General features: G+C 44.6%; 1 protein-coding gene across 3 annotated transcripts in view; it reads right to left on the bottom strand.

The window, feature by feature from the left end:
* FLT3 (fms related receptor tyrosine kinase 3) overlaps positions 1 to 14,811 on the bottom strand; it is a 150,913-nt gene that overhangs the window by 76,194 nt on the left and 59,908 nt on the right. For all 3 annotated transcript variants that reach the window (XM_069759027.1, XM_069759029.1, XM_069759028.1), the window contains exons 6-8: positions 8,553 to 8,680; positions 3,808 to 3,955; positions 69 to 237 (exon numbers count right to left, since the gene is read on the bottom strand). In XM_069759027.1, the coding sequence (XP_069615128.1) occupies positions 69 to 237; positions 3,808 to 3,955; positions 8,553 to 8,680 (445 nt within the window). The remainder of the gene's footprint in view (positions 1 to 68; positions 238 to 3,807; positions 3,956 to 8,552; positions 8,681 to 14,811) is intronic.

Below are 14,811 nucleotides of genomic sequence, written 5' to 3'. Positions count from 1 at the left end.
ACACTAAGTTCATACGGTCAGGCAATAGTAAAAATACAATGTTTTGGCATCACTCATGCTTATAATACCTTTGCATGTTTTCATGTTTGATGATTGAACATGGAGAAACCTTTGAGTTGTGAATCCATGCACATCGCGCCGCCGGGTATGCTCTAAACTCTACGACAAGGCAAAAGTCCTGCTTTGGGTCAATGTCATGTTCTACGGTCGAAGTGTCCATGATGATAAATCCTCTGTCTACAAAATAAGAGAGAAACATAACTCTTTTAGGAGTATTACTCAAAAGGACAGAATCTGTAACGAGGGGAGTCTAGTTAGTTGAAGGTTTCGTTCACATTAGAGTATAAATAGAGCAAGAAAATATAACTCTGACCAATGTTATTCAATGTGTCAGTGGTCATCTGTGAGTTATTCCTCAGCTGTAATCGGGCTGAGGAAAAAAAAATGCAGCATGCTGCGTATGGCCGCGTTTATTGGACGAGACTCGCCAATGTAAGTCAATGGGTGGGAGAAAAAAAAATGGCATACAGGCCATGTGCATGCCGTCTATTTTGTTTTCTCGCACACTTCTCTCAAGAACCTCAAAATTCCATCAGCCAAGTATAGTAAATTCACAGCCATATTTATAGATAGTGTGCTAGCTCAGCTCACTCGGCTGCTCATAGAGGTAAACCCAGGAATGCTGTCTCTTTAAGTTTTCCACTGGTTTACTGAAGTACAGCATAAACCAGGGCACAGTTCACAACATAAACACATTTCTGGCCTACCAGGAAAATAAAACAAACGGCACAGTTAGTGCTGTTGGGGGGGGATCGGCCGCTCAGGAAACAAAAAGGTTCAACTTTCCTAATCTTCAAACACAACTCTGAAGCTCAAATCTCCAGGCACACCCAACCCTGAATGAACCAGAAGGCTGAGTGTTTATCCTCTGGACTCCACCCTGGGGAGGAGATATGGTGAACAGCCTCCCACCCACTCTTTAATCCCTGTCAGTACTTAGTGTGTTAGAGCATTTTTCTAGGTTCAAATCACTGAAACTAATAACCTCAGTGATACATATCTTCCCTCCAGTACTATGCAAGTGACTTTGTCAGAATAGATAGAATAGAATAGATAAATATTCTGGAGAAATATAATGTTACGCGCCCCGTATATATAATAAACTTGCACCCTTTAGTGCCTTTCATGTGGCAGTAAAGAGTTTTTAGCCTGGTTTAACCTAATAAATAAACAAAAAAAACATGTAGGGTCCCCCTATTTTTGATAACCAGGAAAGGTAAAGGAGACAGCTGAGTCTGGGAAGGTCCCTGGTTATTGGGCTCTTCCCAGCCTAAAAATACCAGCTCACAGCCACCACAGAAGTGGCACATCACTTTGAATATTTGTTTTTTTTATTTTTGCTTTAATGCAGAAGACGATGGCTTCAATGGAATAAATGTTAGGTGAGTATATAAAAAAGGAAAAGTGTGTTTTGTATTATTCCTAATAAAGGACTTTATTCTAGCTGTGTCTTTATTTACCATGTAACTAAAGGATTAGTAATGAATAGGTGTCTTATAGACTCCTCTCCATTACTAACCGTGGGCTTGATGTCACCAGACAATACAAAGGTGACATCAACCCCACAAATATGAACCCCACCTGCCACCGCTACAGGCAAGTGGGAAGAACTGGAAAAATGCCAGAATTGGTGCATCTAATAGATGCTCCTTTTCTGGGCAGCTGCGGCCTGCTATTTTTAAGCTGGGGGGCCTATATCCATGGCCCCTTACCAGCCTGAGAATACCAGCCTCCAGCTGTCTGATTTAGCCTCGCTGGTTGTCAGAAGTTGGGGGGACCGCACACCGTTTTTTAAAATTATTTATTTAAATAATTTAAAACAATCGCAGTGGGGACCCTTCTATTCTTGATAACCAGCCTTGCTAAACTTGACAGCTGAAGGTTGCAGCCCACAGCTGTGAATTTTGCCTGACTAGCTATCACAAATACAGAGAAACCCAAAACTTTTTTTTTCAAATCATTTATTTAGAGCGCAGGCGGCAGCTGATAAATACTCTCATCGGTCGCACCTGCTCTTGTTGTTAGCGGCAGCAGGCATAGGCTGATGGAAGCAGTAGTCCCATCAGCTGACGCTAGTGACTGGAGGTAAACTTTTTACCTCCGATCACAGCTACGGGCTCACGCTGTCATTTGACAGCAAGGGAACCACGGCTGTCTGAGCGGCGGTAATGATTTTATCGCAAAACAGAAGCAGTGTTTGCCTCGCTGTCATGCACATGACAGTGTGAGAAACACCCGGTGTTCAGGGTGCTGAACCCGAACAATAACACGGACTTTCTGGTGAAGTCCGAGTTAGGTGTCCGTGCCCGTGTCCGAATAGTAGGTGTTCGGTACAGATGCCGACCTTTACTATTTGAGTTCGCCCATCTGTACACGTCACCACTTCTGTATTTATCATCCTCTCCTGGTTTTGGCCAACAAATACTGATGTAAAATAATGATCACTGATCATTATCACGTTCACGAACACGTTCACTAAACGTGTGAATGTGACTTTAAAGGGGTTTTCTCAACATCATAAATGGATAAAATTTCAAAATTGCAAACATGCAACTTTGCAATGTAGCCCTACTTATAGATCCCTTCTGTTATTAGGAACAGAGGGATTTTTACTTCTATTGTACACTGCTTGCCGCAAATGCTGCTCTGAAGTTCACCAGATTGCTGGATCCGCCAAGCTTCAGTATCCCTGCACTTCTGCGACGCTTCTACGTGCAGCATCAGAAAGCACACAGTTTGATCCAAAAGCTCATCCAAGCCATTGAACTGAAGTGTCAATAATCAGGAGCGCACTTTGGTTCAAATTCTTCAGATGGACTAAAAAATAAACTGAAGAAAAAAAATTGGAATTACCACATTTTCCCTCTAAAAATAATCAAATAAATAACAAATCATTTTTGGTATCACAGCATCCTTTAAAATACAAAATTCTGTTTTTTTTTGGTTTTTGTTTTTACAGGGAATCTGTCAGCAGGTTTTGTTACGTAATCTGAGAACTGAATAATGTAGGGACAGAGTCCCTGATTCCACATACAGTATGTGTGCTGCAGTGTCAGTAAAGACAGTGTTTTATCAACAGATTATCACTACAACTACTGCTCCCACCCGATTAGAGGCTTTCTGCCTATGCATAGTGTACACAGAAAGCTGCCACTCAGCAGTGTTATACAGGGCTCAGCAGCTGAGCTGCGCTAGATCTGAAGCAGAGAAATCAGTGACTGTATCATAACTGCTGCCTCCAGTAAATAAATGACACACTTCTGGAATCAGGGTCACAGCCCCTACATAATGCTGCTGTCAGATTACATAGAAAAACTTAGTGACAGAATCCGTTAAAGGGATGAAAAGTAACTTTTATTGGCATTGTTTTGATCTGTTTTGCTATTTTTCAGGGAATAGAGGTCTATGGGGGAATGCTTCTCCTTGTGGAGAGTGTCAAGCTGGCGTAAGGAAACTTAAAGGCCATGCATTGAAATTAAAGGGGTTGTCTACTACTTGGACACACCCTTCTGAATCTATATGTTTCCCTCCAGTAAAATAATAACACTTGTACTCACCTCCGGTGCTGGCACTGTTGCAGCGGTGTAATCACTGGTTCTCCCGGGATCACGTGACATTGTTATAGCAAACTCAGGCAACTTGTTTAATGGCTACAAATGTTGGAAAATGTTCAAAACCCTGACTTTACATTGATTACAGTTTACTTATTTTTACGTTTGATTTTTACCATTTTTAAACATTTCCTACCTATTACTTCAAGGCGTTGAGACTTGCTTTGATGAACATTTGAAGAACATGTGATGTTCCTGCTTTTCCTTCCGATTATTGACGTAAATAACATTCTTGTCATATCAGAACCTTCGCCGGCGTAAAAGTTTATAGGAATGGACTGATTCTATAATGGAAGAATTTATTAACATAAATTAGGGATGTGTTGTATCATTCTGATTTTTACAGTTAACAATTACGTTTGGCTATTTATTCAGTGGAGTAGTTGAATTGATCAATCTTATATCATCTTCTTTCATCGAATCAGAGATATCATCATAACATTTGGGGGAAAAACATTTTGGGGAAAAAACCTTTCCAAACTTGGTATGGGTAACCGAACACAAATCGTACCAATGATGAGCAAGGATTTGGTTTCTGATTACGGTATTACAAATTCATTTACGGTATATTTTCATTTAGAAAAATTGAAATTCTTTAATGACCTCAAGAATAGTGATAGGCGGGCATGCTCGGCACTGCTCGATACTTGATTGAGCTTGATTGATTATCGAGAAGTGCCGAGTATCATGTGGTTCTTGAATGCTCGGGTACCTGTAATAAGCTCATTAGAATCATCTGAGCCACATGCTGCACTGAAGTGGTGTATTCCCCTCCTGGGAGCTCGGGGGCCCCTCTGTCAGCCGGACCCTTTATGAGTTGAAGGACTCCGGGGAAGTGTTTGTTCTCTCACCGTAAGAAGCTCAATTGAATCATCTGAGTTCTGCGCCGCACTGAAGCTGGGTCTATCTATCTATCTATCTATCTATCTATCTATCTATCTATCTATCTATCTATCTATCTTAGTGTTGGACTGGAGTGACCAGGGCCCACCAATAACATTGACTTTGGGGGGCCCACTTTTCACCTGCATTCAAATATTATACTACCTTTGTTCACAAATTTACCTTTATCTCTATATAATAATAAACTGGGTAGTTTGGTTAATGAATGATGAGATGCTGCATTTTTCTGTACAGAGTGAATCAAGTGAATTATGCCAAGTACTGCCCATACAGTGGGTTGGGGGCCTAGATCTACACAGGATTCCCCTGTTACCCTGTGGGCCAGTCCAAGCCTCTATCTATCTATCTATCTATCTATCTATCTATCTATCTATCTATCTATCTATCTATCTCATATCTACAGTGGGGCAAAAAAGTATTTAGTCAGTCAGCAATAGTGCAAGTTCCACCACTTAAAAAGATGAGAGGCGTCTGTAATTTACATCATAGGTAGACCTCAACTATGGGAGACAAACTGAGAAAAAAAAATCCAGAAAATCACATTGTCTGTTTTTTTATCATTTTATTTGCATATTATGGTGGAAAATAAGTATTTGGTCAGAAACAAACAATCAAGATTTCTGGCTCTCACAGACCTGTAACTTCTTCTTTAAGAGTCTCCTCTTTCCTCCACTCATTACCTGTAGTAATGGCACCTGTTTAAACTTGTTATCAGTATAAAAAGACACCTGTGCACACCCTCAAACAGTCTGACTCCAAACTCCACTATGGTGAAGACCAAAGAGCTGTCAAAGGACACCAGAAACAAAATTGTAGCCCTGCACCAGCTGGGAAGATTGAATCTGCAATAGCCAACCAGCTTGGAGTGAAGAAATCAACAGTGGGAGCAATAATTAGAAAATGGAAGACATACAAGACCACTGATAATCTCCCTCGATCTGGGGCTCCACGCAAAATCCCACCCCGTGGGGTCAGAATGATCACAAGAACGGTGAGCAAAAATCCCAGAACCACGCGGGGGACCTAGTGAATGAACTGCAGAGAGCTGGGACCAATGTAACAAGGCCTACCATAAGTAACACACTACGCCAACATGGACTCAGATCCTGCAGTGCCAGACGTGTCCCACTGCTTAAGCCAGTACATGTCCGGGCCCGTCTGAAGTTTGCTAGAGAGCATTTGGATGATCCAGAGGAGTTTTGGGAGAATGTCCTATGGTCTGATGAAACCAAACTGGAACTGTTTGGTAGAAACACAACTTGTCGTGTTTGGAGGAAAAAGAATACTGAGTTGCATCCATCAAACACCATACCTACTGTAAAGCATGGTGGTGGAAACATCATGCTTTGGGGCTGTTTCTCTGCAAAGGGGCCAGGATGACTGATCCGTGTACATGAAAGAATGAATGGGGCCATGTATCGTGAGATTTTGAGTGCAAACCTCCTTCCATCAGCAAGGGCATTGAAGATGAAACGTGGCTGGGTCTTTCAACATGACAATGATGCAAAGCACACCGCCAGGGCAACGAAGGAGTGGCTTCGTAAGAAGCATTTCAAGGTCCTGGAGTGGCCTAGCCAGTCTCCAGATCTCAACCCTATAGAAAACCTTTGGAGGGAGTTGAAAGTCCGTGTTGCCAAGCGAAAAGCCAAAAACATCACTGCTCTAGAGGAGATCTGCATGGAGGAATGGGCCAACATACCAACAACAGTGTGTGGCAACCTTGTGAAGACTTACAGAAAACGTTTGACCTCTGTCATTGCCAACAAAGGATATATTACAAAGTATTGAGATGAAATTTTGTTTCTGACCAAATACTTATTTTCCACCATAATATGCAAATAAAATGTTAAAAAAACAGACAATGTGATTTTCTGGATTTTTTTTTCTCAGTTTGTCTCCCATAGTTGAGGTCTACCTATGATGTAAATTACAGACGCCTCTCATCTTTTTAAGTGGTGGAACTTGCACAATTGCTGACTGACTAAATACTTTTTTGCCCCACTGTATATATCTATCTGTCTGTCTATCTATCTGTCTATTATCTATCTATCTACCTATTTATCCCATATCTCTCTCTATCTATCTATCTATCTATCTATCTATCTATCTATCTATCTGTCTGTCTATTCACTATCTATCTATCTACAGCTCTGGCAAAAATTAAGAGACCACTGCAAAATTTTCAGTTTGTCTGATTTTTCTCTTTATTTGTATATTTTTGAGAAAAATTAAATTGTTCTTTTAGTCTATAAACTTCTGACAGCATATCTTTGTATTTCCAAGCAATAAATTTTGTATTTTCTCTGAAAAGGAGAAATGGTCAAAATCAAAAAAACAAACAGTGCTTTTAGACCTTAAATAATGCAAAGAAAACAAGTTCATAATCATTTAGAAACAACAAGACTAATGTTCAGAAATCAATATTTCGTGGAATAACCATGATTTTTAATCACAGCTTTCATGCATCTTGGAATGCTTTCCACCAGTCTTTCACACTGCTTCTGGTGCAAAAATTTAAGCAGTTCTTTGTTTGATGGCTTGTGTCACACCCCAGAAGTTCGGTACCACAGTGGTGCTGCCTTCCTCTCGGGGAGGGTAGCGCCATGCTTGGAGACAAGTGGGATTCCTTTTGGCATGTAAAAGTTACACACAAGACATTCTAACTCCAGGCCAGAAAGGGAAGTTCAGAACCCTGATTTAGGGGAACTTCCCTGATATCCATCCTGGTCTGGAGGAGGAGTTAGTTCAGTCTGGAGCAGACAGTGAAAGGAGAGGAGTGATTAGATCAGGGAGGCTGCGATTGGGCCTCCTGTGAGCTACAGAGCAGAAACCAGGCACTGGGAGCCCAAGGTTGTGGATAGCTGCAAGGTCCACAGTAGGACCGGAGGGCATAGGACTATACGTAGATTGCCCATACCATACCTGAGGTACAGCGGCAGTTAGAGCCTGGAGTCACCGTGTCAGAGACCCCCCAAGAGAACAGGTCAAGCTGCCTACCGTGGAGGTACTGTCCCAGGACAGGAGAGAGAAAGGGGTACCTTGCCAGCAAATTACAGGTAGCAAGAGACCAGGAAACCAGCGCATAGAGGAAGGCTCCCAACCTGACTTGCCGGGGGAAATTACTACTTGTTTTCAGGCAGCCTAGACTCATTCTGCACCGGTTGCCGGTACCCTGGACTGAGGCCTGCTACCATCAGTAAACCAGGTAAAGACTGCAGTTCTGTGTCATCCGTTATTTACCGGCAACCCACTATCCTTGCCATACACCTTGGGAGCCCTGGGGACCCCGCTTCACCTGTGGGAAGCGTAACCATCTTGCTGCAACAACAACATCCCAGAGGACCCCTTTAAGCAGCGTTGGTCCCTCTGACCGAGAGCCACAGGTGGCGTCGCGAATAAACTTTATTACCAAATTCACTTTAAAGACCTTCCCCTTTTATTGAGTGCCCAGGGCCATGGACCGGGTTGCAGCCACCGTGACATCCCCTTTAAGAGCGACCGGACCCAGTACCGAGTATCCCCATTGCCCTGGTGGGCGACTCACTTGTGACTATCCATCATCCTCTTGGTTACATTCCAGAGATTTTCAATGGGGCAGCCCTGTCTCATCCTGCACGCATGTGTTGTACGGGGGGATTAGCAGATCTTAAGCAGGGAGAAAACTATCAGTCAGGTGGAGACGAATGAGGAGAGACTACTGGATTGTTTTCCAAGAGAAAAAAAAACAAGTAGTTTGCAACAAAGGAGCCTGTTTGTATTTTTACTGCTTTGCCAACTTGCCCTTAAATTGCCTAAGTGCATTAGACAAATATGTCAGCAGGCCACTCAACATTCCCTTGGGAAAAAAAGATCCTGCGTTTTTAAATCCAGTTTGATCTTCGTTTCCCATAAAAACTAAAACACAATTGCAAAGTAAAGACTAAAGTAAACTAACAAAAATAAAGAAACAAACAAGATTAAATGTTCTTTACAACATACCTGTTCTGCGCTTCCAGCATCCCATGAAATTTTATATTCATATGATTTATACCACGCCCAACACCGGATAACAGAACGCTCGCAGGTCTTTAGGAAAATTGCAGGGTCAGATGTGTTAGACATCAGATCTTAAAACAAACCAATCAGGAAAGGTTAGCAAAGGTTTGGTTTTTGGACTTATCATTTGCCACAAAGGCCAGAAAACACTATTGTCACATTTATACATATGTACGTATGATATTGTAGTGGAGAGTTCTACAGTGTTTGTATATTATTCATATTTCTCTATAAATGATAAAATATTGATTTGAATTCATTACAATATCTAAAAAACAATCCCATGTTCAAGTTCACAACATCTATATATATAATTGTCTAAGGGTTTGGCTGTCTGTGCTGGAAATCCGCCAGGCCTCGACCAATCAGCGCCGCGCACAGTCTCTGATTGGTCGAGGCTGGCTGGCCTGTGCGCGTAGCTGATTGGTCGAGGCCGCCAGGCCAGCCGACCTCGACCAATCAGCGACGGGCACAGTCTGCCGCGAATTCTGGAATCATCATTGTCCTCCACTGCTGTCAAGTGCCGCCATTGTGTTGTCTAAGGGTCTAATTGTCTGTCTCGGATATCAGCCAATCAGCGATATTAGTGCGGGATTTAAACACTACTGACAGCGCAACATACATACATACATACATATTCTAGAATACCCGATGCTTTTGAATCGGGCCAACATCTAGTCTACTATATAATTGTCTAAGGGTCACTTCCGTCTTTCTGTCTGTCTATCACGGATATTCATTGGTCGCGGCCTCTGTCTGTCATGGAATCCAAGTCACTAATTGGTCTCGCCAGCTGCCTGTCATGGCTGCCGCGACCAATCAGCGACGGCCACAGTCTGATTAGTCCCTCCCTACTCCCCTGCAGTCAGCGCCCTGCGCCCGCTCCATGCTCCCCCGCTGTCACCGCTCACACAGGGTTAATGCCAGCGGTAACGGACCGCGTTATGCCGCGGGTAACTCACTCCGTTACCGCCGCTATTAACCCTGTGTGACCAAGTTTTTACTATTGATGCTACCTATGCAGTGTCAATAGTAAAAACATCTAATGTTAAAAATAATTTAAAAAAATAAAAAATCATTATATACTCACCTTTCGCGGCAGGTTCCGGTGCCAAGGATGGTATGGGAGAAGGACCTGCCATGACATCACGGTCATGTGACCGCGACGTCATCACTGGCCCTGCGCGCCTGCGCAAGAAGGACCTGCCATGACATCACGGTCATGTGACCGAACTACAAGGGGCCCTCGGAAGGTGAGTATATGTTTATTTTTTATTTTTTAACCTGTGACATACGTGGCTGGGCAATATACTATGTAGCTGGGCAATATACTACGTGACTGGCAAATATACTACGTGGCTCTGTGCTGTATACTACGTCGCTGTGCAATATACTACGTGGCTCTTTGCTGTATACTATGTCACTAAGCAATATACTATGTCACTGGGCAATATACTACGTAACTGGGCAACATACTACATGCCTGGGCAATATACTACGTCACTGGGCAATATACTATGTAACTGGGCAATATACTACATGCCTGGGCAAAATACTACGTCACTGGACAATATACAATGTGACTGGGCAATATACTACGTGGATGGGCAATATACTACGTGGGCTGTGCAATATACTACGTGGCTGGGCAATATACTGCGTGGCTGGGCAATATACTACGTGGGCTGTGCAATATACTACGTGACTGGGCAATATACTACGTGACTGGGCAATATACTACGTGGCTGGGCAATATACTACGTGGCTAGGCAATATACTACGTGGCTGGGCAATATACTAGATGGACATGCATATTCTAGAATACCCGATGCGTTAGAATCGGTCCACCATCTAGTAGGTAATAAACACGCAAGTCAATAGCCACCTAAATATATATGTGATGTGACACACACTGTGTGGTTTACTTATTACTAGTGTTGAGCATTCTGATACTGCAAATATCGGGTATTGGCTGATATTCGCGGTATCGGAATTCCGATACTGAGTTCCGATACTTTTGCAATATCGGATACCGGAATCGGAAGTTCCCATAATGCTATGAGCAAGTTTCATTTAATTCAGCCAATGAGGATTCCTAAGAAGTGTGGGCACATCCTGTTATGCATGTTAGTCATGTAACTACTGGCATGGCTGTGATTGGCTGCTGAAATGATGTCATGATGCACTATAAAAGTCGCCGCCGCCATTTTGGGTTCACTAAGCTGTGAATTCAGTTAGGGAAAGGATGTTGTGTTCTGACTGAGGGCCAGTTTGAGATTGCTATTTGCTTCATTGTGCTTTACCCATGCTAATTTAGCAACCGCTGTGTGAGAACCTTGTTTTTGCCTTGCAGCGCTGTTCACGGCTGTCTGCAAGGTCTCTGTGTGAGTGCAGGTCACTCTGTAGTCTGTTCTGCAGCCACAGCCGGTTGTAGACAGCTCAGTGTGCGCCACTGCCTCATACTGTTCCATTGTCCATTTTTGCAATTACTGCTGCCTGCTGCACATTGTTCCTGATTTATCCTATTAGGCTACTTTCACACTAGCGTCGGCCCGACGTACCAACGCAAACTGTGAAGAAAATGAACAACGGGGGCAGCAGATGCAGTTTTACAACGCATTCGCTGCCCCATTGTAAGGTCCGGGGAGGAGGGGGCAGAGTAAAAATCGAAACCGACGGACAAAAAAACGTTGCATGCAACGTTTTTTGTCCCTACGGACTGCAAAAACACAACACATCCGTCGCATGACGGATGCAACGTGTGGCAATCCGTCACAATGCGTTGCTAATGAAAGTCTATGGAGAAAAAACGCATCCTGTGGGCAACTTTGCAGGATGCGTTTTTTCACCAAAACAACGCATTGCAACGGAGGCCAAACTGCGCTAGTGTGAAAATAGCCTTAGTGGGCTTCCATCCATATCCTGCTAGATTGTGGAAAAACACTACATAGAGGAGTTTTTTTGGCCTTGCAGCGCCATTCACCGCTGTCTGCAAGGTCTCTGTGTGAGTTCAGCTCACGCTGTAGTCTGTTCTGCAACCCAGCTGGTTGTAGTCAGCTCAGTGTGCGTCACTGCCTCATACTGTTCCATTGTCCTTTTTTCAATTAGTGATGCCTGCTGCACAAATTTCTGAATTATCCTATTAGTGGTTTTCCATCCGCATCCTGCTAGATTGTGGAAAAACACTATATAGGAGTAAAAGAGGAGCTTTTTTGGCCTTGCAGCGCCATTCACGGCTGTCTGCAAGGTCTCTGTGTGAGTTCAGCTCATGCTGTAGTCTGTTCTGCAGCCCAGCTGGTTGTAGTCAGCTCAGCGTGCGTCACTGCCTCATACTGTTCCATTGTCCTTTTTTCAATTAGTGCTGTCTGCTGCACATTTTTCCTGAATTATCCTATTAGTGGTTTTCCATCCGTATCCTGCTAGATTGTGGAAAAACACTATATAGGAGTACAAAGAGGAGCTTTTTTTGGCCTTGCAGCGCCGTTCACGGCTGTCTGCAAGGTCTCTGTGTGAGTTCAGCTCACGCTGTAGTCTGTTCTGCGAAAAATTCAAAACGTTAATAAAGTTCACCAAACACTCCACTTTACAATTGTGTAGGTCACATTAGCTCATATTAAAGTCTAGTCCACACTTTCTAAAATTTGTGTTTCTTATACCTGTTAGCAGCTGTTCAGGAATAAGCATTCTAAGCCCTTAGTATTTTTCTGCCTATCTTTATCAGTCTACGAAGATGAAGAAGGCAGGGAGTAAGGTACGTGGTCGTGGGCGTGGAGTTTCTGCAGGGAGAGGACGTGGGGATTCTGTGTCTGCTGTGGGCACCAGTGACTCATCGTCCCCCAGTTTTAGCAGGGAACAGTCCTTCATGCACAGCTTTGTATGAGCTCACCATACCCCACTGCTGCGGGATGAACAAATTGAAGCCATTGTCGGATGGATGGCAGCTAACGCATTGACTTCAATTAGTGCCATATCCTCTCAGGCACAGAGCACTGAAGAGCACCCATCTGTCTCTTCACCACCTACCAAATTGCCGAGGCAGTCAGAGAGCCCTGTAGAGGAGCCATCTCTACTTCTGTTCTCTGAATCTCTTGGCTTGGAAAGAGGGGGCCAGCCAAGCAGCATTTGAGAAATGGAAGAGGCAGTATGCAGTGATGCCCAACTGCTTTGTCTCTCTGAAATTGAAGAGGCGGGTGGGCCAGTGCATCCGGTCAGCACACCTCAGTACGCATCTGATGATGAGATTCAGGTGCCACTTTCTGGTGCGTACTGTGTTGCTGAGACTACCCAGGATAAGCAGTTGTTGGCAGAGGGTAGTGTAGATGATGAGGTCCTTGACCCATCATGGCGTGAGGTACAGGAAGGTGGTGGGAGCAGCTCTGAGGAAAAGATTCCCCGAACGGCCCAAAAAGGAGGGAAAGGGAGGGGGAAGACTGAGTTGCCTGTAGCCTCCACTTCGGCACCCATTAGGAGCATGCCTCTTCCAAAAGCCAAAATGGGCGATCCCAAGACTTGCAGTGCCTGGTCCTTTTTTGACACAGTTGCAGATGACATTTGCTTTGTCAAATGCAAGCTGTGTGATCAGAAAGTCAAAAGAGGGAAAAGTGTCAGCAACCTCAATACCATAAATATGTGGAAACATGTGCGGACCAAGCACGTGTTGGAGTTACAAAAACACACTGAAGACCTCGGCCAACCTACAATGGCACCTACCACCTCTTCAGCTCGTGTTGTAGCCTCTTCCTACAGCTTACACACAGCTGGTTCGACTTCCTCACAGGATCGCCATGGAAGAACCTCTGGCACTGTTGTACAGAGACCCAGTGTAATTCCACCCACAGCACCACGTTCCCTGTCATCCTCACATTCCAGCCCAGTCTACAGCCATCAGTAGCACAGGCATGGGTGATAAGGTGGCCATTCTTGGCAAACCACCCCCGAGCACAGGCTCTGAATGCTGGCATTGCAAAACTACTGTCCCTTGAAATGCTGTCATTCAGGCTGGTGGAGACAGACACCTTCCGTAGCTTGATGGCATTAGCAATCCCACAATACAATGTGCCCAGCCGCTTTTATTTCAGCAGGCAAGCCGTCCCTGCCCTGCAAAAGCATGTGGAGGGAAACATTAAACATGTACTACTAAACGCCGTCAGTAGCAAGGTCCACCTCACCACCGATGCGTGGACCAGTCACCATGGACAGGGACGATAAGTTTCCCTCAGTGCCCATTGGGTCAATGTTGTGGAGCCGGGTACAGATCTTGCGAGTGGCACTGTTTGTGTTCTGCCAACTCGAAGGATTGCAGGAATCCAGTCTGTACACATTGACTCCTTCTCATACTCCAGTTCCTCTGAATCAGCGCTGCAGGAGCCGTCACAGTCCACCTCCACATGGACCCGTGAACGCATACCTGTTACGACCGATATAAGCACAGTCGTGGCCAAACGTCAACAGGCCATATTAAAATTAATTTATTTGGGGAATCGAGGCCACACAGCGCAGGAGCTCTGGAATGCCATCAAGCAGGAGAGCGACGTGTCGTTTGTGCCAGCGAATCTCCAGTCAGGCATGGTAGTGTGTGACAATGGCTGAAATCTGGTGGCAGCTCTGGGCCCAGGCAACCTCATTCACATCCCATGTCTGGCACATTTGCTCAACTTGGTCATTCAGAGTTTTTTGAGGGACTATCCGGATCTTGATGCACTGCTGCACAAGGTCCGCCTGTAGTGTGCTCACTTGCGGCGTTCCAGCATGGCAAGATCGCGCATTGCAGCTCTGCAGCAGCGATTTCACCTTCCGGAACATAGCATCATATGTGACCTACCCACCAGGTGGAATTCAACGTTACATATGTTGTAGCGGTAAGCAGCCAGCAGTAATGGAGTACCAGCTGCATCAGGCGCAAAAAAGTCGCACTGCGCGCCATTCAGACTTCACAACCTCTGAGTGGGCCACTATGAAGGACATCTGCCAGGTTTTGCGTGCCTTCGATGATTCCACGCGGATGGCGGGTGCAGATGATGCACTAGTCAGCATGATTATCCCCCTTATCTGCCTGCTTGAAAAAACACTGCAAGCGCTAAGGGATGATGTTGTGGAAGAGGTGGAGGATGAGGAGTCACAAATGCCATCTGCTTCTGGACAGTCTGCGCAACGTGGTTCCTCACAAAGGCCTAGGCAGGGGACACTTTGTGAGGATGAGGAG

The sequence above is a fragment of the Ranitomeya imitator genome, chromosome 3 (assembly GCF_032444005.1).
Source record: "Ranitomeya imitator isolate aRanImi1 chromosome 3, aRanImi1.pri, whole genome shotgun sequence".
NCBI lineage: Eukaryota > Metazoa > Chordata > Amphibia > Anura > Dendrobatidae > Ranitomeya > Ranitomeya imitator.
Note: the sequence above shows the minus strand (reverse complement) of the source record. Positions and strands in the feature narration are given on the sequence as shown.